The following is a 26,663-nucleotide window of genomic DNA, read 5'->3' on the forward strand; positions in this document are numbered from 1 at the left end:
GGGAAACGGGAGAGTAATACACAATGAGGTCAAATCCTCTGATGGGTATGCGCATGCATGATCAGAGCCTAGGGAGTCAATCAAGTTAAAATCTAAAACTCAATTTCCATTTGATTCCACTGCGTTAGGGACTGTGTGTTCACACCATAAACGTCATGAGTGGCTGTGGGCGCTGTAGTGCTGCATCATACTGCCTGTCCTCGCCACAGGCTGGGTCATCCAAGTAGTGCAGGAACACTACATTCAGTTTCACTATCAGGTTACTGATATAGCTGTTAGGCAGAAGTCAAAGCCCAAATGTGATGATAAACAATACAAATTATTCTGCTTTTGCTGTGTATTGTTTTTTATCGTAATCTAAAGTGGTTAAGAAGCTTAATGAACACTCGCCTGTGTTTACACTAAGCTGCTGGAGTTATATGTCTTAGCTATCCAGGTCATGGTGAATTCTTGTCAAAATCTTCTTGTCAAACCAGTACCCGGTAACGTCCACATGAGCCTCAGTTCATGTGATCTAACAGGTTTCACTCATTTGTTTAGCTTTACCTTTTCACATTCCAATCCACGTGATACCACAAAAATTGCTCTTTTGTCCCGATGAACGACACCCCCATTAGCATAACAATTCCTTTAGACCTAGTTTTGGCCGATCAACTCTTACATTTACATAATAAGCCACCATAATCTAGACTGGCCCAAAACCCTGGCAGTTGTATTTGAAAATTCCCCACAAGTCATTAGAACTAAACAAGCCTCTCAGATGAGGGGTGAAACATCTTCAGGTGAAATTCAAGTCCAGTTTCCACAAGAAGATTTCAACAAGACTACTACAGCTTCATGTTTACATTGCAGAGCATCCAAGTCACTAATCACATGTTCTAACCTTTTTTAATTATACTGTAGTTGACAAAAACAAAGAAATCCTATCGCTTTTGAAAAGTTTTTCATGGAATTCAGTTTGGTACCTTACAGTTATTTTGTCACTTTGGTCATTGACAGTCCAATATCCAATAAGAAACCAAAGCTGTGCTACAATCAACAGAGATGTTTTGCAAAAAATGTACAGTAACTAAAGGCAGTGCAGGAAGAGCCATATCAAATACCAATATAGACTATCAAGTACCTCAGAGAGGAACACCCTGGCTGAGCTGCTGGCTCGACTCCGAGTAAGGAATGTTGGCTTGACGGAGAGGAGTTCCGGCTTGTCTCCGCTGGTCTGGAGCGGCTGAATGTACTCAGATATCAAAGATCTGGTTGTGGGAGCTTCATTGTCTGCGGATCAAACAAAGCTTGTCGTCAACACCTCAAATCAGGATTTATCAGAACTTATATGAGACAAATAAAAATTACTTTTTAAAAGAATTGCATTATGTAAGTTAAGGGATCAAGTCAATTAGAAAACGTATTCAGTTCAGAGAGAGAGAGAAAGAGAGAGAGAACTGTTACTTGATATTCAAATTCAGGTCAATGAAAATGACTTCAAAACCTGTAAAAAAAATCAAATCTCTCTACATATTCCATATCTATAGCTCATCACATGCTATTAAAAAGAGGTGTTACGGGAAAAAAATGTTTTTAAAAATGAAATTGCAAACTGAAGCCATAATGCGCTTGATTTGATTCAACATACACTATAGAAATATTTGACTTTTGAATGAATTTGACCATTTTCTCTACTCACTCAATGCCAGCAATAGTAAACATTTTGGGAACATTCTGAAGATATAGCCGATAAATAATGTGAAATCAAATACCCCTTTTATTTCATTAGACTGATAATATTGATGTATTTGTCATTGTCTAGTTATTTCTAAGTACTATGATAACAATGGCTAAATGATAAACTTTACTGTGCTTGTGGAAACATTAAATTATTTGCAAAAACAAGAAAAACAAACAAAAAAGGACAATTCTGGCAAGTGAACAACTGTTTCTCATTGCTTTTAATTCCTTCATTAGTACTCCAGGTTTACTCCATTTAGTCCAAGGCCCTGCCACTGTAGTTACAGCTATGATGTTTTGAATGTAGGTAATTGACACAGAAACCTGCCTTTAGTGCCAGCAGACCTAAAATCACAGTGCAGTTTATTGCACAATTCTGAAATAGAACTGGTGACTGTCCTTCATGCTCTCCTTTATTTTTAAGCATTTTAAAATTACTTCTATGCACTCTGAATCACAAGTGTCTCCCAAATCTCTGTATTTCATTTGCATACAAAACCATTATCTACAGTAAATTTTCAAAATATCTGAGAGAAAATGCCCAAACCTTTTCCTATGGGTGCAGCAAGGCCATTAAGGAGCTGGGACAAAGATTTGTTGGGTGACCCAGGAGACTCACACACAGTTAAGGGTTCAGTACTGAGGATGTCAAACTTCCCTGCCTGGAGCCGGAATTTCTCCAGCTCTTTCGACAGGAGGTTGAACTGTTCACTCTGAGTCCGGCATTTCTCCTCCAGCTCACGGACCTTGGCCTAGTGACAGTTAGGAAGGAGAGTTACAGAGAGAGGTGTGGGACACAGAGACAAACAGTCAAGACGGGGAAAGACGGGGACAAATAAAAACACAACAGGAGGGAAAAAAAGAGAATCAAAGGACGCACATGCTACACAAAAGTAAATAAGAGTTCACATATTCAGACAATAGGAATGTACAGGAAACTATACGTCTACCATCTACACAAAAAAAAACATGGAATTACATTTTCTGCAGGTTGTGGATAAGCCATCACGTAGAACAATGCCCTGGAATGACTCTTTATGGAGCGAGCAGTGCACATAAAAACATGCAGAACTTATGCTAAAACTAATATCACAGAACATGAAAAGGCACTTTTTACAATATAGTATGCATATCCAAAGCACACAATGGAATATTCATGGTGAAAGTTAAACTGACATCAGAGATGTCATTGGGCAGATTTCATGGGAATTCCAGGTGCTTTTTCAATAACAAAATGCTATGTCAAACTTCCCAAACTAAAGGTGAAAATTTGAGCTTGAGGTCACTGTGGTTGCCATGGAATTTTACAGTTATCCACAGCTGCTACTATATGATATCTGTGCTTCCGTCCTGTTATTCATCAACGGTTCAGAGCTTCACATAAACATGCTACTAAGCAGAAGAGTCCTCCCTGCAATTGCCATCTGAAATTATCATAACAGCACAGTACTGTATTGTGTGATGCTAGATGCTAGATGACACACATAAAACACATGCTAGATTGCGGAACATGCAATTCCATTAAGACACATTTACTGCTCTCGGCAAAGTGACTGCAGGATCACTCATTCAGGGCAATATGCAGAAAATTGATCTTTACATAATCATTATCAACATTGTAAAGCTTTTTGAATTAATGAAAAGGCTTTAATGTAATACATGCATGCAATAGACAAAAAGGTGAAAGAAAATGGCAGCAATTTCCATGCCAAAATACATTTTATGCATTCGTTTGTCCCGTTTTAAAGATTTTAGTTGCTTATATGTGAACACTGAAATGTGTTTGGTCTTGCAAGATTAAATTCACAGGCTTTTCAAGTTGCTCAGAGAAGCCACAGGCAGTCATCTTTAATTAAAGTTCTTGCATATTCTGAAAGTTCACATTACTAGTGAAATCTTTTTCATCAATTGTTAAGTGAGAGAGGCTGAATTTTTCTTTATGATCACTTAAAAGACATGACAGGTTTTTACTGCCAGTCATGTTCCAGACACTCAAAAACAACCGGCGCTGAGTGGGTAGTGACACCTCGGGAAAGATGTGGATGTAAGGGCCTAAAACCAAAAATGAAAGTTATCCATCAGCTGACTTTTTCATTTATGTACACTTCACATTACCTGGTACCTTTTGCAAATGTATGTGTAAGCGGGGGTGATATACTGTACATTATTTATAGGGATACTGTGTTGGATTAAACAGACAAAACTACCGGAGCATCTCAGTTATCGAAAGCAATCAAGAAATCAATTGGACATTTAGGAGAAGATTTATACACATCTGCAGAAAATGTCCTTAAAAATACTGACAAAACAACAATAATTTACTACAACATTAACTAAAAAGCACCTACAAAATGTCCCTGGAAAGCATCTGAATCCATAATTAAGACTTTGTTTGTTGAGTGATTCATTTGTTCATTTACTAATCTTTTATTGGTATTACAACTAGCTGAAACGACATAATGAAAAATTAGGATTGATTAAGAGCTGCATTCAGGATCCATTTAAAACCATTCAAAGCAAGTGAAATTATAGGTGGTATGCAAATAATCTGATTTTCAACTTTTTCCCAAGTGTCCAATGAATAGCAAGATAATGGTATGACTATTATCATCTTGAAAATAATACTTGGTTCTAATTGACTATACCTTTTTGTTGCATTGCAGGGTTAAATCATCTTACTCTTGCCAAGAGGGTACTTTAAATACTATTGGCTACATTGGATGAGGTGTAGAAATATAAGAGCATAAATACAAACAATTCTGAAATACCTGCATGCTGTCCAAGTGGTTCTGTACACGCATGTACACATACACCAATACGGCGAAAAGAGATGTAGAAAAGAAACAGACACAATTACACATCTTTAATTGGCTATTTACTTTCACACGCACAAATCACTTTGCTGCAGTCAGTGCTTTCAGACGTATTAATAAATAATAATAAGCAATAAGCTATTCAACATCGTACCTCTTAACTGTGTAATTACCAAATTAGTTGAACAATGTTGTGTGAGGAATTACTTTTTTTTTAGTAAGAGCGGTAGGCCATGAGCAATTCTAAACAAGGACACTGTGGCATGATTGTATGGAAAGAGTCTTTGGAAGTAAACAGCCCTATTCCCCCACCTCAACCCACCAGAGTCCATAGGCTCACCTCTAACAGATGGACAGCGCCCTCATGTTCCTTTTTAGCCTCAACCTGAGCCTGGGAAACACAGGTGCAGGGCTCCAGTTCAGTTTCTATTACTTTTGCAGAATACTTTCTGTTTTAAACAGCAACAAATTGTTTTTGCATCAATGAAGGATGAATTTCCCAATACTGCCGATGCGGTTGAAATGAAAAGAAAGCCACACCCACACCGTTGCTATTTCCAATTCTCAAAACTCACGATACATGATGCATTTCTATCGCAAACCATTTCAAAATAGCACAAAATTCAGTAGTATGGTTTTTGAACATACTTGACATTATTTTTCATCCTTATTATTATCCAAACAACAACTCGTCCAAAACCTAAGAAGTATTTGCATGCATGAAAGGTCATTCATTATAATCATAAATATACTAAGTCAGTAAACTTACCTGAAATAACAACTGGCTGAGGCTTTCAAAATTATAAGTCCAACCCTTCGATCTCTATCAGCCTCGAGATACTTGTGTGCCTCTTGGAATTTACACATTTACAACATTAACTTAACAGCTGCTGCCAGAATTCTCTAAGGTCCTCATGACATCGCCAGGATTCTTTGCGGAAGACAGAATGACCTGGATAGTTTCAGGCCAGGGAATATTTTTGTGGAGTTTAATACACCGGCTTCTGTCTCATTAGGAAAAGAGAACAGTGTTCTCTGGAAATAAGAGGTAAGTCCACCATGCTGACGAAAAAAATGTGGAACAGTATGATAGCTCTGGAGAGGAAGTGGGGAGACATGACGTGATTAACCTCAGAGTATATTACAGTTTTTTTCCCCACCTTCAAATTGATCAAGCACCTTGTTAAGATAAGACAAAAGGGTCAATTTGCCCCAGGTGTTTTGGCCAGAGTTGTAATATATTCTACGTTCAATCTTGAAGTTATAATGTCTCTTACTTAGACTAAACCTGTTAGTACATTGCAAGACGGACCTATAAGCACTTTTTAAAATGTATTATGATTAATTTTATAACTTATTATACTTGTTGCGAGTACAGCACAATTGTAGCGCAGAGTTTCTGAGGTGTATTTTGAATTGTTACTGAAAACTTCTTTCTGAAAATAAAGGGTTTTTGCTGTCTTTTGGTTCATACGAACAAACTGATGAAAAAAATCTCATTGAAAAAAAATGGTAAAACATTAAAATGATCTTAATCCACCATCATTAACAAACTGTGGATACATTTTTGGAAACTATTTACATCCATGTAGGAAAACAAGCATTCCAGATGAATATGAAAGCATCTGTGAATTTCACTATTCCGTAAATCTTCTTCACAGGCAATTCATTTGGGAGGATGCAAAGTGTCATAGAAAGATAATGCAGCAATGAGCTTCTTCTAATGGAAGAAAATGCGAAGACGTGCCTGAAAGAGGCCGACTGTGAAGCAACATTGCAGCATCACTGGGGTACACACACTGTTTAAAGAAAAAAGCATTGGTGACTATTCCAATCAACTTCACACTATCAGCAACCTCAGCCGTTGGTACACTTGCTTTGACATTACTGTCAGATCCAGTTCGAAGAGAAAGCCAAGGAAGCCTGTCTTCCTTTCTTTCAATCTTCTACATTCACCATTATTGGATTGCAAAACCAGTCAATAATAACCTCGTTGATCCGTGGCACAGGATCAGGCTTCCCAAGTGAGAATGCTAAAGGTTTCAGTGCTGTTGAGTGTATATTATTTTCGTGCCCATACCTTCTGAAGAAGGTCAATCTCCTGCTGCTTTGCATTGAGTACAGCCAAGGCCTGCTCATGCTCCAATTCTAGTTGCTGCCTCCGCTCCGCAGCCTCACGCATATGCTGTCCCCAGGGAATGCAAGGTTGGAGAGCCAGGTAGGGAGAATTGTAGGGGGAGCATAAAAAGGGCTGCAGTTAGTGGAACTAAAATCCAACGGTGATGAGGCAACAAAAAAATGCATCCCCTGTGCCAACTCCATACATTTAGAGAAAACACGTATTAAATGTGCATACAAACACAGAGGCTGCCTAACAGAGGACTGAGCTTTAAATCCTTAAGACAGAAGTGACATAAAGTAAGCCACAACAAATGCCAGGTGACAACAGTTTATGTCCAATGATTCATGGCAGGGCTGAAATCAAATTATGCTCTGAAGTGCTTATGGATGAGAAACACTATACCAGTCCGAAGTCTGGTTTGCTGCCCTCTTTAGGTAACACGACACCTGTTGAAAACCAGGATGGTTTGAAAAGCGGTCCTCAGTGATGCTTTCATTGTATGGTCAGCACAGGTTTTTAAGTTACATGAAAAGGGTGAGCAAACTCCATAACATGCTCACTTGTCACGGTCAATCATAACAAAAGCAAACACATAAAACAGCAGACTGTATAGAATCTTCATAATGCCTGTCATTGAACCGGATAACTTCTCTGACTAAAAGTGAATATTTGTGGGACTGTAAGGTGAAAAACGTAAATGACATTTTCATGCAAGTACAAATTAATTTCAAGGGTTGGTAATGTCATCACATTTGTAGGTGACATTATTATCACAGGGTGTGATCCAGGCTCTCCTGTTGTTTCATCTTCCCCCTCCAGGTGTCATAAAGCCAAACTCTTTGTCCTGCCTCATGCAAAAATCACATTCCACTGTGCAATGGTCCTATAGCCTCGTGACCATTCATGTCTGGTATGCAGCCCATGGATAAAGGGAAAGCCATCGAGGTAGACAGAAAGCTTTCACCACAGGAGAAAATAGGAATGCTTCCTAACACATGGGCATCACATTGATACCTTATAATTCTAGCAGAGGGGGGTGGGTGAGGAGGGAGGCTATGGGACAAGGAGAGTGGGGAATACATGAGAATGGGGAACAGGGATGGAATGGGGAGGGGTAGATTGTTCCAAGCCTCTACTCTTTCAGAGCTCCTGGTCAGACTTCCCAATACGACACTGGAAGGCAACAGACATGTCAGGGACATTAGACAGGATAATGGAAGAAAGCCAGATGGAGGCAGTGTAGCACAGTAAGGAGAGGGGTTCTAGATAAAGCCCAGGCTCTGTAGTAGCACCAGAGCAAGGACCAAAGGATAGATGTTCTAGTTTAAATAAATGTGACGGGGGGGAGGGGCATGCCTTGCTTTCTCACCTTGAGCACCTGCTCTAGGTTCTCCAGTTTGCCTTGGAGCTGGTTCTTCTCCCACAGGGCTAAATCTCTCTCCTGCGTCACAGCACCAAGGGTATCTTTGAGCTGGACATACTCAGACTTCACCTGTTCAGAACAAACACTTTTGAGGAGATGTTTCAGGGTGAAGCTGCAATGTCTCAGACCACAATAACCGCAGAGTGCCAGCTTTATGATTTTGTGGCATGTTTAGCATTTCTGAAGGTCACGTGATCAGCAGTACAGGCTGTCGTCACCCTGAATGGATTGGTGTTTTGTTGCCTCCAGCTCAGCTATACATGACTTTGGCATCAGTGAATCATGCCAAAACCTTACCTCTGTGATTTTTTTTATGAACTTAATGCAAAACTTTGTTAAGCATCAACCTGAGTTATATATGCAAACATAAGATGACTGTTTTTGCAAAAGTAGGTTGGATGACTGGCAAGTTTATCTACTCTAAAAGATGAACAACGCTCTTGGCATTTTCACTAAGCAGTGATTGCATTTGCTGTAGTTCAGCAGTGGTTTGGCAAGTAGCACGCTGTTTGTTTGTATTTTCAGTCTCATGCCACATTATTCAATTTGGTTGTTCAGATATTCTGTCCCCACAACATTATTTGGTCTGTAGTCATCACCCCCTGGAAATCTGAAATGAAGTGAAGGAGACCAGAACAAACTAAGTAAAAGAGCTACATGCTGTCCTTTTATACAGTATGTCCCTCTGGCTACAATTTACTAAACCTCTCAACACGGAATAACCAGCATACACATCCCCCCCAATGCCAGTCAAGTGTTCTCCTTACACTAGAGGAAAATGTGGACATCAGCTCAATTCCTTTTCTCTTGTTGAATTTTGTAACTTCGTTGCCCTTGTATTTTTCATTATGCTTGATTATTGGTAATGCTTTCCAATGATGATTTATCAGCCCTTTCACTGTAGCCTGACAAGTGTATAATCAAACCAATCACTTCCACTATAAAAGGTTTTGAACAAACCTCCTATCCAAACCTACGCTTTTTTGTAGTCTATCTTCATTTTTTTGTGCATAACAAAACTTGGGATCTCATATAATCCTACTTCAACTTTTTCTCTGTGAGCTTTTTTTGTGTCTTAGCAATTGCATGACTAACAACATGTCATATGACCCTTGAAAATGGTGATAGCAAAGCAGCTTAAACATTGCATCGTCATTCCCCCAACAATGCAAAAAGCAAGACCAAACAAACTGATTCTGACCGGAAATGAGAGCTAACCAGATTTTACCATTAGGTGTCCTATATAGTGGAAACAGGTATCTACAATATCCACCAAACTCCTTACTTGCTGGAGAATTAAATCAACCTCTGCCAAAAGCTGTTCAAACTTTAAATGCATAGAAAGGGCTCCACTTATATACCCCTTTCATTACTTTGTAGTTTCAAACCACTTTACTCTGGAGTTCACATTCATTCATTCATACACTCAAACAGGTTGGGCAGGAAAGCTGCAATGGAAGGCGCTAACCAGACCATCAGGGAGTAAAACTTTGTATACCTTGTAGTCTTGCTGTCTGGATTATGTTCATCCGTAAAGCTGATCCAGCCTCTCTGGTTCTCAGTATGGCCAAACTTTACTTTGCATTAAAAGCATCAAAAGCATTCAGAGCATCTAAAACAGACCGAAATGGTGACAGAGCAGATCTAATAGATAGCTGTTTGTAATGAAGTCTTAGGGAAGCTGACCAAAGAATTAATACATGATTAATATTCCCGTATGTAGCACTCATTAGATGAAGGAGTGGTGCATGTTCACAGCATACAGGAAATTAAAGTCAATGATGTTTATGGTGATATGATTATTATTTCTATCTGTAAGCTGGGAGTCCCTTAATTTTTGCTGACCCTTTATATTTTTCACCCCAGAGACACCAGTTGCAATATCAATATATAACATCTATAATGTACCCTTTATCAGCAACAATGTGACTGGTAACTACAGGTTTAATGGAGTGATACACCATCAATTGAGCAGCCAAGAATAACTAATTATTCCCCAAGACGGACATTTCAACAAACAATGAGTGCACATCTTAACAGCACTGCCTGGAAAGTACTACACATGGAAAGCAACTGTCACCCCAAATTTTGACAGAATAAGCAACATTCTAATGGATTCAGCAGAAGTGGGTCAATGAACTGTTATGGTGAGAGGGAGGTGCCATTTTGCAGCTCCTCCCGGATGATTCAGAGGTGATAGGATCAGGACACGGGGTTGTGAGGGAGGGCTAATAGCTGCACTGCCCTACGGACTATTGCTTTCATATTTGTCAGTGTGATAACAGTTCAGGATAGCTGCTCCAAGTGTCACCCCTGTTCTGATAAGATGTCTATAACCAGCATCCTGCCCTTGTGTCAACAATTACCTGCCAATAAACTCCTTCAGGAATTTCCTTTCTGTTGACAGGTTGAATCTTTGTGTTTTTTGTTTGTTGATATTCTCCACAAAGTCAGCTTCAATAATCTTTGGGATACAATGATTGTGATCTTTGAAGAATCAGCTAGGAGTCTTTCAATTGATATGCACTCATAGTGACACAAAATGGAGTTTGATTGTGTTAATGTAATGTGGCCGATGATAATCTGCAGAGAAACTGGAATTGAATTGTCATGAATTGTCATATGAATTGAATTGTGATAATCATGTTAATACATCTCCACAGCACAGTGGTGTTGTGAACCAAAGAGTTATGGCTCTCCAGAAACACACTCCACCTAGTAGTTGTGAGATCCATATACTCAGTGGTACCTGGTCCAGCTGTTCTGGAGGCATCCTGAGGTGGTCCCAGGTTAGCCTAGTCCATCTATCTCCTCCTGGATCTTCCCTGGGTCCTCCTCCTAGTTAGACATGTCCAAAACACCTCACAAGATAGGTGTCCAGGAGGAATCCTGACAGGATGCCTGAGCCACCTCATTAGGCTCCTCTACACATGGAGGAACAGCGACTCATCTCTGAATTTTTCCTGGATTGCCAAACTCCTCATCCTTTCTCTAAGGGAGGCATCCCTCACCACAGGGGTCCACCAATCCACAAGTGGGTTGGGGGGTTCTCCCGTCTCCCTCAGCCCTTAGTTGCTCTGCCAGAGGTAGGAGTTGAAACTCTCCATGACGTTCCCAACAGACCCTCACAACATGTTTGGGTCAGCCAGGTCTGACCGCCATGCACCCCCCCTTCCCCGAAACGAAGAACGTATGGACCCAATTGAAACAATGATGATTCTGCTCCCCACAGAGAGTTTGAAGAGTTTACTGTGGCTCTGGCACAAGGAGAGCAGCTCTTAATGGCTGGATACAGATGAGGCAGAATCAGAAAAATAAGTAACTTGTCTCTGAGGGCACAAGGGGTAGCACAGCAGATCCAAGATCTTAATATATAAGATAAAAAAAAGAATTATGTAAATCCAGTGGAAAAGAGTGAAGTGACTCCAACATATGCATGCAAATAAACTTGTACAAGGGCAGAAGAAAACTATACATTTGTGTGTTGCACTCTGCATTTATACAATAAACAGCACAAGCAGCACTACACAGAAGATGGAGGGGTGGAAAGAGGAGTTTCCAAGGCTGCTGGGAGTTGAGAGCTATGCTGGACTTTGCAGTAGGGGCAGCGGAGTCTCAACCTTGGGTGAAACACTCAAAGGCCGGGGATAGGATGTAAGATAGATCTGGAGGATTGTTTTAGCTCTCCTGAGTCTGTTGATCATGGAGGTGGAAGAGAGGTCTGACAGGATGGCCGATTATTCTAGAGCTGACCTTGGTGCTGCACTCTTGGTGGTTCCAAGCCTGAAGGGTAATCAGGCAGAACCAGCAGGTGAAGGACATTATACTCACTGAAGGAGTAATAAAACGCGGTCAGGGTGGTACTGTGTAGGTCAAATTACCTCAGCTTCCAGAGCAGGTACTGTTGCAGGTGAAATTTCCTTAGTATTGGGAGAGAACCTCCTGGAAGTTGTTAAAGACAGTACTTCGGTGTCTGTAGTCCTTTACTGGTTCTACTGGTTCCCCCTTGCCAGCTGTTTCTGTCTGCTGGAGAAGATTACGACAATGACCTTTGTCTTACTCATGTTCAGCTTGAGGCAGGAGGCCTCGAAGCAGTTCACAATGTCCTAGAATTGCTGAACCGTGATGGAGTGAGGGCCAAGACAGCAAGGACAGTGTCGTTTGAAAACTTCACTAGGTGGCAATTTGGCTGCGCAGACCTGCAGTCATCTGTGCCTAATGGCGAGCCAGTGCGGTTTAAGAAGGTGTCAGACGATGTTGTCAGCAGAACACTCCGCGATCTGTTAGTGAGGAAGCTGATTATCCACCGGATGAGTTGGAAACAAGTGATCAGCTTCTCAGGCAATATGTGGGGTGAAACAGATACAGGCAAGTCTGTGGAGGTTCTCGATCATCCAGATCATGGTAAATTCTTGTCAAAATCTTCTTGTCGTGGCAACTGGACTTCATTTTCTTCACTTGAAGACATTTCATCTCGCATCCAAGAGGCCCTCCCAATAGACAAGGTACTGGCATAGTCTACCATGTAGGCATGAGTGGATGATCCACCAGGGGGGAGTTGGAGGCGGAGCAGTGGGCACCATTTTGCTCATGCAGGCGGGTTTGACCTTCGATATATGTAAGGGGGGTGAAACTCTTATAGCGCTTTAGAAGAACCGCTACTGGGTTGATGACCTTCTGGATCTCGAAGGGGACAATAAACCGGCGTGCTAGCTTCTTGGAGGTGAGTCTGGAAGTGGAAGATCTAAGGTAGAAAACCACATCTCGCAAGTGACCTCATAAGTGGGGACCCTGATGCATCTGAGATGTAGCAGCTCACAGAATGCAGGAGGGTGGCTCTGGCCTGAGGTATTCTTCTGTTGGGCAGCAAACAGAGCAGACTGATACCCATAAGCACATTGGACTGGCAAAAGGCCAGTGGAGGAGCTGGTCCTGGTAGTGTTGGCATATTCTACCCATAACAGCTGTTGCGACCAGGACAAACAGTGGCTGGAGACGATACAATGAGGGGCTGCATCCATCTCCTGATTCTTCCTCTGAGTCTGGCCATTGGATTGGGGATGGAACCCAGAGGAATGGCTGGTAGAGGCCCTGTTGAGGATGCAAATTCCTTCCAGAACATCGATGATAACAAGTGTCCCTAATCAGACACCACATCAATCGTATGGCCATGGAGGCAAAAGGCGTGATGGAGGACCAGATCAGCAATCTCCTTTGCTGATGTCTGCTTGGGGAGGGGAATGAAGTGGGTCATTTTACTAAACTGGTCCATGAACATTAGGATGGAAGCATGGCCCTGTGGCCAATGTGGACCACCAGAATCGTTGCCGAAGGACATCCTGGGTTCACGGAATCCCAGGATGGCTAGAACATCTTGAAGCACTGACTCAGTGGAGCGCCTCTGACCTCAGAGCTGCAAGCACGAACAAGCGACCTGTTTGGCAAGCACTCGGGCCAGGCTGACCTTCTATGGAAGCACTCACCCTTTCCTCAGTCTTCCATGTCAGTATCTGCAGGCTGAGATCAATAGAAGCCAGTTTGGACAAGTCAGGGCTGTGAGGGTGGCAGCAACGGAGCTATAACTTCGGGTGACAGACGTTGCCAAAACCTAGAAAAGGCTGCAGCAGCTTGCTGTTTTCAGGAACTGACCCTCTTGAGGCCCCATTGTATTGCCAAGCTCTCAGCCATAATATTGGCATCTGCACCTGAGTCTTTGAAGGTCGACAGGGTGTATGCCCCACCAGGAAGGAGGCGCTTAACTTGGAATAAGGGATGTATGTTCAAGGAAGAAAATATGGAATCATGTGACTCACCCAGACCTCCTAGTTTACTGGTGAGCCCTGCCTTTTACCAGGCAGCAGGGGAAAAAAGGCCAGTTTGACCATAATATAGGAGTTCTTCTTTGATATGTCAGTCAGACTATGCAGGAAGGCATCGTACAGGGCTGGGGTGTTCCAGCCGCACCGGCGGGCCATGGGCCAGAAGTAAATCAAAAAGAAGGCCAGGAATGATGCTCATGCGGGAGTTCCCCTCTCCTACCCAGTGATTCGTCTGAGGAGAGCTCTGTCTGTTAGGTTAAAGATTACATAAGCTACCCTGGCTTCTTCGGTGGCAAACGTGTGTGGTTTCAGGCTGAAGTGCATGGAGCAGGTAGTCTTAAATGGCCCACAGTGCTTCCACTCAGACGACTCCTAAGGCTCCCGCTCAAGGCTCCAAGACCATCCTGGACAGCAGCAGAGTCAAAGCAGAGTCAAAGTTAACCTGGTGAGTTAACCGGAACAACCGGGGGGGCCAGAGCACATGCACAAACCTTTATGCCTGAACAGATGTTTGTCATGGATAGTCCAGGACAAGCACAGAAGTCCAGTCACAAAACACCATTCGGGTTCAGACTGAGGGGGACGTTCCTCACAATCACACCTTTCCAGGTCCCACTGTTGCAGCCCACTTGAGAATTGAAGTTCTTAAGTAAGATGAGGGAGTTCCAACAAGAGTCCTGTCTAGGAGCCCCTTTAGGGACTCCAAAAAGGGTGGGTTGTCTGAACTGCTGTTGGGTGCCTATGCACCAGCTTTTTAAGAAATAGAGTAGAAAGTAGTTCAACCCCTCTCAAGAGGCCTTGATTCCAGTGCTTGAGCTGTGCATTGAGGTAAGTCCGATTATATCTAGCCAGAACCCTTAGCCTCAAACATCAGCACAGGTTCTTTCCCAACCAGAGAGGTAACATTCCATGTACCTAGAACTTGCTTCTACAGCCAAGAATTGGACCAGCAAGGTCCCCCCACTTCGGCCCCCACCCATATCACGAAACACCTGACATCCTTTGCCCCTACTATTGGTGGTCAGCCCAAGGGAAGGGGGACCCGTAAGCACTCGCCATTGAGGCCCACCCCCTGTCCTGGACCCAGTTAGGGGACCTGGTGACCCATATCCGGGCAAGGGAAGACTAGGTCCAATGACGTTTTTCCTCATTGGGGGGTTCTTCTGAGACATGCTTTGTCTGCTCCCTCACCTGTTTGCCTTGGGGTGGCCAGGGGCAGAAACCCCTGACAGCTTCGCTCCAAGGATCACTGGGATGCACAAACCTCTCTACCATGATAAGGTTGTGCCTTGAGGAGCCATTATCTTACCGGTCTGGTAAGATACTGGTGTACAATACCTGGCATGCTCATACTTTTAGTTGAGTATTTTAGCCTGTAAAGCCAAGCTTTACTGAATGTTTCAATATTCAACTAAATAAATACATATGAGCATTGGAATTTGTTGTTCATTTATATAATTACATTGAGTAATGGTGTCTCTTTTGACCATGTTTTAAATATGAAATAATATGTATTGAAACTTCTTCTTCTTCTTCTTCTTCTTCTTCTTCTTCTTCTTCTTCTTCTTCTTCTTCTTCTTCTTCTTCTTCTTCTCCTTTCGGCTTTTCGCAGGGATCGCCACAGCAAATCAACCTTCTCCATCTAACCCTATTCTCTGTATCTTCCTCTCTCACGCCAACTGCATTCATATCCTCTCTCACTACGTCCATAAATCTACTCTTTGGTCCTCGAGACCTCCTGCCTGGCAGCTCCAATTCCAGCATCTGTCTACCAATATATTCTCTATCTCAGTCTGCTCTCTATTGCTCTGGACTGTTGACCCCAAGTACCTGAAATCCTCCAACTTCCTGTTCTCCACCTTCTGTAGCCTCACTGTTCCACCCGGGTTCCTCTCATTCACACATATATTCTCTGTCTAACTACACAATTTTCATTCCTCTTCTTTCCAGCACATACCTCCACCTCTCTAGATTTTCCTCAACCTGTTCTCTGATCTTACTACAGATGACAATGCCATCTGCAAACATCATGGTCCATGGAGATTCCTGTCTAATCTCATCTGTCAGCCTGTCCATTACCACTGCAAACATGAAGGGGTTCAGAGCTGATCCCTGATGGAGTCCCACCTCAAATTGAACTTCTGTTACACCTTCAGCACACCACACCACTGTCTCACAGCTAGCATACATGTCCTGCACCAGTCTAACATTCTTCTTTGCCACTCTAGTTTTCCTCTTACAATACCAGAGCTCCTCTCTTGGCACCCTGTCATATGCTTTATCTAAGTCTACAAAAATACAGTGCAGCTCCCTCTGGCCTTCTCTGTACTTCTCTATTGGCAATCAAAGCAAATAATATGTATTGAAATACTTTGCATATTTTACAGACCTAATTCACGAATGTATTTATAAACAGTGCCTTACACTGGATTATATTAGCCCAATCACACACACTCTCACACACCAATGGCCAGACCGTGGGGAGCAACTGGATTTTCAGTTCAGCATGCAGAGGAATGGAACCAGATATCACACTGCCAACCTTCAAATTACGTTCTTCACCAACTGAGCCACAGCCACCACCATGGGACTGATATATTTATTTTATCAATGGAAATCATGTGTGTAAAAAATTAAGTAAACACATGCTTTCAGAAACACTTCATTTAAAAAAAAAATTAAATTACCACTGCCCTTTGTCTCTTTCTGTCTTTCTTGCTTCCATTCTGTCCTTTTCCCATTTTTTCCATTCAGTGTTCCCTCCCCCCTTCAGTCTGTTCCTCTTAATTTCTTTCTTTTCTACATGCCCTTGGTTTCTTTTTTCTTCTTTGTTTTTTTGTTTTTCCATCTGAATCTTACAAAGCATCAAGACAGACTATGTGTTACAACATATCACAAAGACATCTTTATAAACTGTAACTGTGTCTGTGTTCAGTATCTTGTGTAGCCATTTGCATTTACTTGTAATGTTTCATATATTATACACAGTGAACACAGTTTAAGACCTGCAAAGACAAAAATATGGCTCTTACCTTTTCATACTCATAAGCCTTGTGGCTATTGTTGATCAAATGGAGGCTCAGGTGCTTGCTCTCTTGCAGGAAATCTTGAAGCTCATTCTCCTTAGCAAAAAAAGCAGAAAGGTTCCAGTGTTTAGAACAGACAGATTGTAATAAAAATGGTGTGATATTTTGCGGATTATTTATCTGATGTGAGGTTCTCCAAAGTGTTGTAGAAATCATTACTAAAATGTACCCCCTCCTAAACCCTATGTCAACTGCACAAAATTCCTCACAGCTATATTTTTGAGGTCACCAATTGTGATAGGTCTTTGCTCCTGCTAGGTCACTATAAATCTGTCAATGCTTAAGCATTTTCACGAAATACTTGGAAATCCTGAAGATGATATCTTCAATGGCTTTTGAATTTGTCTTTGTGGAAAAATATAGTTGGATATTCAGTTTAAAGTTGGTCTAGTAGTTAGCACTGAATGATCTTCCTAGGGAGCACAATCAGAATAGATGGCAAAACGAATGATCAGTTTAACTTTAATACCTCCAGAGTAATCAACTGATGATGATAGATATAGAATCATTAAAACATTTCATGTTCATCTTAATATGGTATCCAACTACAAAAGCAGTTTTATTATGACAGTCAAATGCAGCACCGCCTTTTTATCATCTCCATCCAGACTCATCAAATCCTCCAGAAGCGATGGAAGAGGAGTGTTTTTCCCGTCAATTTCTTATACCATCAGCTTTTTGTATTTTAACCCAGCTAGACTTATCCAGGAAGGCTAGTTGCACATTAGACATGCAGCAAGACAATGTCACATATGCAATGACTTTAATAACTAGTGTCATATTTTGAATTCATTGCTTAACACAAACATAGCATTCTACAAGTACTTGTCATGACTATTAAAAACAAAAAAGAAGAAAAGGGGGGGATACAAAGGAGAAAATCTTGATCGCAGTGTATCAGTCTCCACGGGCCTCCCTGTATTTAGAATTGAATTCGTCAGCCGAATGATGGCGTTGTGGAGAGCAAGAAACCTGCTGTTTCATCCATGAAATGTGCAATAAATACAGCTGCTGTTCTCTGTGTGATTCGGCGCTTGCCCTAGAATCAGAATGTTTAACCCATGAGAGATTCTTCCCAGAGCAAATGGAGGCCAGTGGAAAACATGCAAAACATGCATGCATGCTGTTGTTAACAGGCTCTTGTGAGGCTCATGAGGCCTTAAAAATAATCATTGGTTATCTAATAAATGCACAACACAAATGCAAAACACCAGGTGCTGATCAAGGAACTGGGCAGTTTACATGGACAATCTTGAAATAAAATAAAAAATCACAGAGCTTTTGGAAGTTAGACTGCAGAGCTCCATTTAGCCAGCAGCTATGCTGCTATAGTGTGTATAACTGTCCCTGTCTTTTGGGGTCTTATTTCTTTCTAACTCTCTGGGAAATTTGAATTAAACAGAGCGTTCATACAGTTTCTATGCAGCATGTGCATTCTTCACTTCAACATACTGTAAAACTAAAAGGAACTAAATGTTGTGATGTCATCAAATGGCTATAAATTTGCTGTCAGGTTGTATGTAAGGTTTGAACCTCCATTTCAGTGTGTAAGCTATGAAATGTTTGTATATATATTTGCAGCTTAATGCTTTAAGGCATTAAGCTACAAATATATACAAATAGTAGAGGTTTGCAAAAAAAAAGTAGGCACATGCGAACAGCAGACTCAAGATAGATTTTTTTTTCTGTCACATCAAAAATATAATTGGCAGTTTAACCTGCATCAATTTTGTCCATTTTAATGCTTACCGCACAAGCACTTGATTCCATTGACATTCCTATTCATGTCCATTGATCCTCCAATTCAGAGCTAATGTGAGCTGGCTAAGCCTTCAACTGTTCATTGTGAAGGACAAACAGCGAGAAAAAAGCCTTGGGTTTTATTGTAATTGAGAGGCCAACATGTTGAGGTACTTGGTGGAATTCAAGCATGCTGCTTTTTTAAGCACTTTATTATGACTGCCATTCTCATTTGCAATCCTTTATGGAATTTTAATTTTACATCACATTATGATGCACATCAAATTGACTTGATTACAGACAATATGCAGTGTCTTTGTCCTGTGTTAACTGCTGTGTTAATGCTCTAGAGCAGATCAGCATACATTATAATCCCTTTAGCAAGAAACATTTTCATAGAGCAGGTCCAAGGATGGAGAGAATTCTATGCAGAATATACCGTGGCTTATATTGAGCTGTCTCTGGCATGATATTTGTTATTTGAGAAAACAATATCGTTCAAAGGTGTTTCCAAAGCAAATGCTATATTTCATCACAAAACTGCATCTCTTCAATGCATATCCTCCTATACAGACAAGCCCAAAAATCTGGACAGGTGTGAATGTGACGAGATTTGATTATCTTTGTTTTTGCAAGGTACAAGGAAAAGTAGACAAAGACAAAAGGACGGAGGATACCATGATGTTCAGGGTAGTAACTGGTCTAACTCGACTGATGGAAGAATAACACACCAAGAATAAATTGAAAGCAGACTTTCCACTGGTGTGTGGCATGCAAAAATAAACACTATTTTGATGCGCTGGTCCTCAACCTTTTAAAATCAAATAAAAAGATCAAATTCCAAAGTGGATTAAAAGAGGGATATTCTACTTGGGCTCTGTACAAAATCATAAAACACGTGGTTGCATGCCACAAAGCAAGAGACACGGATTAACAGACCTCTTTACTTAACAGATAGCATATATTGGTATCTTTTTAAGTATAATATAGACAATGAATTAATATATTAACAAAAGCATTCTGAACAATAATACTGTGTCAAAGAACCTTTATATCAATATTCTGGTATCATTTTAAAAAGCAGTTTAACTCATACACACATTTTTGAAAATGTTGACGAGAAATAGAGATGCGTATGTAAATCCTGAGCTCTCTGCATATGGGTCTAAATATATGTGTTTAAATTCAGAAATTCAGACTGAATTTGATGAATGAATCAGCTCTCTATATAACTAATTAAGTAAGTAAACATTTCACCCACTGACAGTATGTGCCTCTGACGCACTTGTGCAAGCAGTGCAAGCAGAAACATTTACTGTTGTTCACAACATATAAAAGCAAGCCCATCACATTGTTGGCAAAATTTTGCATAATTATATCCTTAAGACGAAATGTTACCTTTTTTTCGAGTCTTATTTCTCACAGGATTAAAGCACAAGTGTACTAAATGATTTCTTAACCTCATACTGTATTGTCAATCATTCTTTAAATGCACCATGCAATCAAAGGTATGAGCACCTGCTTCCTACACATAGTGCTTATGATACTCAGCACCACAAAAACGATGTAAACCAGATATTCCCTCAGGCACAGCACAGCACAGTGTGGTTTGCATGAATGAACATGCAGCACAGAGCCTCAAAGAGGTACACAACATTTAATACACAAGTCCATACGGACACTACTATGTTAGCAAATGCAAAAAAAAAAAAAAAAAAGAGTGAAAGTTGCAATTTGAAGGCACAGAAAGCATTTTTGCTTCTGTTTATATAATATGTAATGTGCGCTTGAGAAATGAGAGCTGCTAATCACATATTTTGCAGAAGGTTATTCAGTTCACGAGCAGCCAAGAAGGAGCCTTAAAGACAGGTATTTCTCAGTGATAAACTTGAGCTATACACTCAGGGCAATGGACTTGTTCAGCCTGTCTACTGTATGGCTATTGATCTGTGATTAGCTCGGATACAGTTTAGATATTTGAGTGCCATTGAAGAGCTGGCGCTTGTTTCTATGGAAACAATTCTCAAATGCCAGCAGAGTCATACTCTAATGTAAGTCTGTAGTTATACACTCTATACCCAGGAGGGTGGAGGTGCCAGATGGCTTTACCAGTGTTTACTGTCACTCAAACACTCACTCAGACTATATGTCTGTACAGGCTCGCTGATCTTGCTGATTTGAAATGTGACATTGATAGCAGCTTGGACTTCAAGGCCTGAAAAAATAAAAAAAAATCTTTTATCCTGTGTCAGCATAAATACAGGTACATTGAAGCACCAATGGACATACTTGATTAGATATCTGCTTATATGTGGTATTACAAAGAAAAGAAAAAAAACAGAGGTGAGAGACAGAAGTGAACCTGTCCAGACCAAACAGGGAGAGACATTACTGTCAACTTGTCATCCCCTCACAATGGTGCTCATTGGTCTTGTCTGTTTATGTCTCTGTTCTCAGGACTCTGTGCAGGAGGAGATAAGGGCTGTGCTGCAGTCTGTAGAGACCAGTCTGCCATTTTTGCTTGCCATTTGGGGACAGCTTGTCCTTTGGGTAAGTTCCCCTGTCTTCAGTAGCCTGACAATGGGTGAGTGGTGAAGTGCTGCTGTGTGTTGGGAGCGTGAGAGGAGGGCAGTAAAGAAAATCGTCCTAATGGAGTGTTTATTTGGGGCAGAGAACCACACACAAAGAGATCTCAACTATGGAAGGGCTTGGGGACATAACACTGAATTGAAACTGGTCTACGACCAGACAGTTCCATTTAAATGACGGTGGATGCCTCCACTTTTTTCTTTCATTAGTAAGCTCTCATGTCAGATGGTCCATTCAAACAAAGTCCTATTCTGCTTATACAATCACATTTTTTTATCATGTCTTTCTTTTTCACTCAATGTCTCTGCTTATTTGCTCATATATCCTGGCCTTGAATTCCTCAATGCTTGTTAATATGTTTTATGTGTCTTGAGCATTTATATTTTCAAATAAATTAATAAGCAATCAATTAATTAATTCCAAATGTAGTTACAATGGTACAAAAAAGTAACTAATAATGAGCATTCTGTGTTCAAATGATCGGTATTTATCTTTAATCCGACTCCACCCACATTGACTATCAGCAGTGCCACATGACGCATTGCACATTTCAAGTGGGAAGGATGTCAAACTATCAAACAGAATGCAACGTCATGAAAAACTATGACAGTCGTAGGGATTCGTCATATTCATGTTATTCAGATCTGTTTTTAACTACTAACCCAGCTCATAATTTAATGAATGCTTTTAATTTTATCTTAAATGTCATTATTTTCTTACTTGACTTGAGGATTTAAGGACAGAGCATATGCTGCGGTGCACTGCCACACTGTGATTTGTGATGCTGGCTTGGATAAAAGTAAAACTACTCGACTTAAATATGACCAAGAAGTTATGTTCATTTCTTGCCAAATGAAACATTAGCAAATTGTTTTTCGGTGAATTTGGGAAAGGTCTCTGTCTTTGACATCAGTCATCTTTTCTTACTCTTTGACAGAATCGCTATCTATCACTGATCATTAATGAAAGCACTGCAGCTAGTCAAAATATATAACCCTGCAGTCATGAAATGCATCATTCATTTAAAAACTAGAGCCCCACCATGAAACAGTGTATTACAGCCACTGAGAGTTATCTATCATCAAGGCAACTTCATCAGGTTGAATTAAAAATCTCTGGAGCATTGTTCAAAAAAAAGGACAATCCTCAAGACATTTCGTACACCTTTTAAAAAATATACCGTGAGATCAATTTAACATGTCTCCATTCTCATTCGCACATACCAATTACATCTAGATGGCTGAGCCGCACACAAAAGAAATAAATGCATCCACAGCGCAAGGAAACCTTATGCTGCATTGTTTCTATATATCATCATCTGCATTTCCTATGCATTTGTGAATAATCACACTGCAGAAAATTACAACAGAAGGACATAGTTACTTGCAGTTAACTGTTCTCATCGTTGAGTTTCAGTAATCATCACCTGAGAACCAGGCTATTATTACGGAAGCCCAGTTGTTTCCTCATGGGACATTTGAGGTTCTCAGGTTGGGATCGATGCCAGCCTCCATCCTTCTACTCAAAGGCCAGGGTGTATTTTTGGACCACTTACCAAAGTCTGGCATGTTTGATTCTTTTTCTTCACCTCTGCTTCAAGTGCTTCACACTCCTTCCTTCTGTTGCTGATCTCAGTCTCCTATGGGGAGGGGAGGAGAAAAAAATCATTTTATGGCTGTTGTGGATTGACAGGAGGTCTCATGGAGAACTCTGTGAGACTAACCAGCATCTGAAAGAACATTACACATTATTACAATTATTCAATCGTATGCATATTTGTGTGTTTGTGTGCGTGAATGTGTGTGTGTATGTGTGTGTATGTGTGTGTCTGTGTGTGTGTGTGTGTGTGTGTGTGTGTGTGTGTGTGTGTGTGTGTGTGTGTGTGTGTGTGTGCATACGCCCACTCATGCTTGTACAAAGAAAGAGCTTTTCAGAGATTACAAAAAGGTTTTTTTTTGTACAAAAGCAGAGATATAAATGAAGTGACCCTCCAGGAATAATGATGAAAAGTATCTAATGGAGATCTGCTTTAAAATGTGCCCTACCTGGATGTTAAAATTTTGAAGCTCCAGCAAAAAACAGAGATAAATGTGTCAGAAGCTACTGTACTGTGACAAGTTTAAAAGTTGCAAGAACATTTTAATTCAAAGTGTTAGCATGTGAGTCAACCGCAAGAATTTTTTTTTCTTTGTAAAATTAAAATAAAATTGTGTTTTGTATGTCTTAACATTTTGACAGATTTTAAACAAGAGCATATTGCATAACTGATTTCATCTTTTACAGTGGTTCAAGGTGCATGCTTTCATACTTTGTGTTTTGAGCTAAATGATGAGTCACAAAGATAATGTAAACATAATATATAACTATTTTGCCATGTTACTGGAATTCCCTGCTGTGAAATGTCATTGCTGCCATCAGTAGTACAATTTAAAAGTAATGCTCATCCTTGAGGTTTTTAAAAGATCTATTATGGTTCCATCAAGTAGCTGCTTCACTGAGCTGACAGCTGAAAGCTGTGTCAGCTTGAATTAAGGCAAAAGAAGAGCACCTCTTTTCAAAGTGTGCGATTAATGCCAATACATGACTCAGGTCTGCCAAGAGTTGCATTGGAGGATGAGTTATTTAGTCTAACGCTTTTTACACAGGAAGGAATGTGGACTTTCAGTCTTGTGTCCACGCCTCCCACCACTGTGGATACTAGATCATGTAAAATGTTTGTGCTTGCTTTTGAAAGCCACAAGGAATATGAAAAATATCTGCCATATCAATGTGCCACAGTATTCATAGAACCCAGTACTTCACAGTGTTTGCCCTACAAGATACATGAAAGCATTACATCAGCAACCAGATCCTCCGTTGCTCAGTGTACGAGGAATAACCTTTCAATCGATGGGAGTAAAAGTGCAGTTGATGTGAGATTAGCGCATAGGATTAAACAGGATTTTGTCTGTCAGAGTATCAGTTAGACAGTATGGACCCCCACACTCTCTTGGTGGTCCATTGTGTCAATCCTGCCTCTGCTACTTGTGATTCTTGGTGTCGCTGTGGAATCCAATCCTTGAACCACACCATCTGCCGCAGTCAGGGAATGTGAATCCACAGGCTGGGGTTGTAGATATAGTGCTGGCTTCATGTCTCCTTGTTTGTTTCTTCATCCGTCTATCAGTTCGAGCCTCTTCAAGTCTGTGCATACCTTATTGGCAGAGCCTCCACCAGGTGAAGCACTAGGTGGTAGCCTCCTCCAGCTGGGTTGGTCTCAGGCTGCACTTATTCATCAGGAATTTCAGTTGGTTCTTGTATCGCCTTTACTTGCCACCAGCCGAGCAGCGGCCGAGATGTATAGTAATTGGCTGTAGAGAACTTTCCATGGCAGGCAATCTTTGGCCATCCTGATGACATGACCAACCCAGCAGAGCTGGTGCTGGCTTACTGTGGACTTGATACTGATGCAGTTGGTCTTGCGGATTGTCTCCATGTGGAAGGTGCAGTCCTTTCAAGATATACCCTGGATTGTAGGCATCTGATGTGGAAGGTCTCAAGCATCCTTATGTGTTGTGCATACAGTGTCCATGCTTCACAAGTGTAGAGGAGTGTTGTCATGACTACTGCCTGGTAAACAGATACTTTTGTGTGGTGGTTGAGGGGGTTTGTTCTGAAAGACCCTATGTCTGAGTCACCCAAAATAAGATGATGCTTGCTTGATTTGAATCTCCCTTTCCATGCTGCAGTCTCTGGAGAGGAAGCTGCCATGGTATTTAAAAGATTCTGTAATTGCAAAGAGCTGGCCTGAGATGGTAAAGGTTGGTAGGTAAGGTGGGGGAGTAGCTGCCCACAGCCACAGTACCTTGGTCTTTGCTACATTTACAGATAGACCCAGTCTGCCATAGGCACTTGCAGCAGCTGCAAGTACAGCTTGAAGTGCTTCTGATGAGTGGGCCACAACTGCACACTCATCTGCATGCTGTAGCTGATGTGCTAGGAGGTTACTTTCATGACAGCCTGAAGCCTTCTGATGTTAAAAAGGTTTCTGTTGAGCCTGGAGCACTGGAGCAAAAGTACTGGAGCAAGGACACATCCCTGATGCACACCGGTACAAAATCTGAAAGGGGCGGATTCCTGGCCTCAACTAGTAACATGTCCCATCATCCCAGTGTGGAAGTGTTGACGAAATGTAACAAATTTTCTTGTGCAGCCAAATTTCATGAGGATACTCCATAGGAGCTCCCTCTTGACAGTGTTAAAAGCCTTTGATAGGTCAATGAATGCCATGAGGGGTCCTGGTCTTGTTCTCTGCACTTCTCCTGAAGTTGCCTTGCTGTTAAGACCATGTCCACAATGATTCTGTTCCTTCTGAATCCACACTGTGATTCAGGCAACAGCTGCTTCGAGATGTTATCCACCAGTCTGTGCAGCACTACTTTGGCCAAGACTTTGCCAGCAGCTGCAAGTATTGAAGTGCCACAGCTGTTGCAGCAAATGTACTTATCTCCTTTGCCCTTGTAGATGGTGTTGATGTTTGCGTCCCTCCGCCATCGAGGGACTATTTCTTGCTGCCAGACGTCTGCAATAAAGAGGTTGAGTGTGCGAGTGCAGTCAGGTAACTCATCCAACTCTAAGGGGTCTGTTGGGGAGGGCTGGTTCAGGACAGCTTCAAAGTGTTCTGTTTATCTGTTGATGATGAGCTTCTGGTCTTTGAGGAGGATTGTACCATCTGAAGCCTTCAAGGGAGAGACTGAGCAGTTTCTTGGGCCACAGACGTTTTTCACTGCATCATAAAAGTTGTGCATATCGTTGTTATTGCCATACGATTGTATCTCATTAGCCTTTGATGGCCACCATTCATTCTGTAAGGCACGCAGTCTTGACTGCAGCTCTCTCCTACATGTCATCCACCCCTGCCAGAGTGCAGCTGATGTAGGGTTGTTGAGTACGGCACCGTGTGCTGCATGCTTTTGCTCAAGCATGGTGGTGATTTTGCATATGTATCATTAAACCAGTCCGGGTGTTTTCTGCTCCAGTGGCCAGTGGACTGGGCTGCTGCTTCATAGAGCTTGAAGCTGACAGAAGACCATTAGGCACCACTGAAGACATCTGTATGCAACAAAGACTCAATATCCCTCAGGTTCCCAGCAAGGGAACAGCGAAGATTGTCCCAATCTATAGGATGTTCAGCTGGGCATTTTCACATGGAGCTGGGTCATAATTAATCGATGATCTGTCCAGCTCTTTCTGTCTGTCATTGCACGGGTAAGCAAGACATCTTTTATATCAGAACATCTTACAATGATGTGGTCCAACAAGTATCAGTGTTTGGAGCCTGGATGCATCCAGGATATTTTGTGTGTATTT

General features: G+C 41.3%; 1 protein-coding gene across 13 annotated transcripts in view; it reads right to left on the reverse strand.

Annotated features, from left to right (window-relative positions):
• Positions 1-26,663, reverse strand: part of rimbp2b (RIMS binding protein 2b) — a 96,152-nt gene that overhangs the window by 23,759 nt on the left and 45,730 nt on the right. For 10 of the 13 annotated variants that reach the window (XR_015108779.1, XM_086173445.1, XM_086173444.1 and 7 more), the window contains 8 exons: positions 22,870-22,953; positions 16,932-17,021; positions 8,027-8,149; positions 6,616-6,720; positions 4,876-4,926; positions 4,491-4,511; positions 2,270-2,474; positions 1,124-1,272 (listed from right to left, as the gene is read on the reverse strand). Coding sequence is in view for 12 of the 13 variants with exons in the window: in XM_086173445.1 (XP_086029571.1) it covers positions 1,124-1,272; positions 2,270-2,474; positions 4,491-4,511; positions 4,876-4,926; positions 6,616-6,720; positions 8,027-8,149; positions 16,932-17,021; positions 22,870-22,953 (828 nt within the window). In the remaining variant the exon portion in view is untranslated. Of the gene's footprint in view, positions 1-1,123; positions 1,273-2,269; positions 2,475-4,490; positions 4,512-4,875; positions 4,927-6,615; positions 6,721-7,059; positions 7,794-8,026; positions 8,150-16,931; positions 17,022-22,869; positions 22,954-26,663 lie in introns of those variants that run through there. The other 3 variants (XM_086173446.1, XM_086173437.1, XM_086173440.1) reach the window with 2 other exon arrangements.

The sequence above is a fragment of the Fistularia commersonii genome, chromosome 26, assembly GCF_037954325.1.
Source record: "Fistularia commersonii isolate RoL2024-O1a breed Wild chromosome 26, RoL_Fcom_v1.0, whole genome shotgun sequence".
Lineage (NCBI taxonomy): Eukaryota > Metazoa > Chordata > Actinopteri > Syngnathiformes > Fistulariidae > Fistularia > Fistularia commersonii.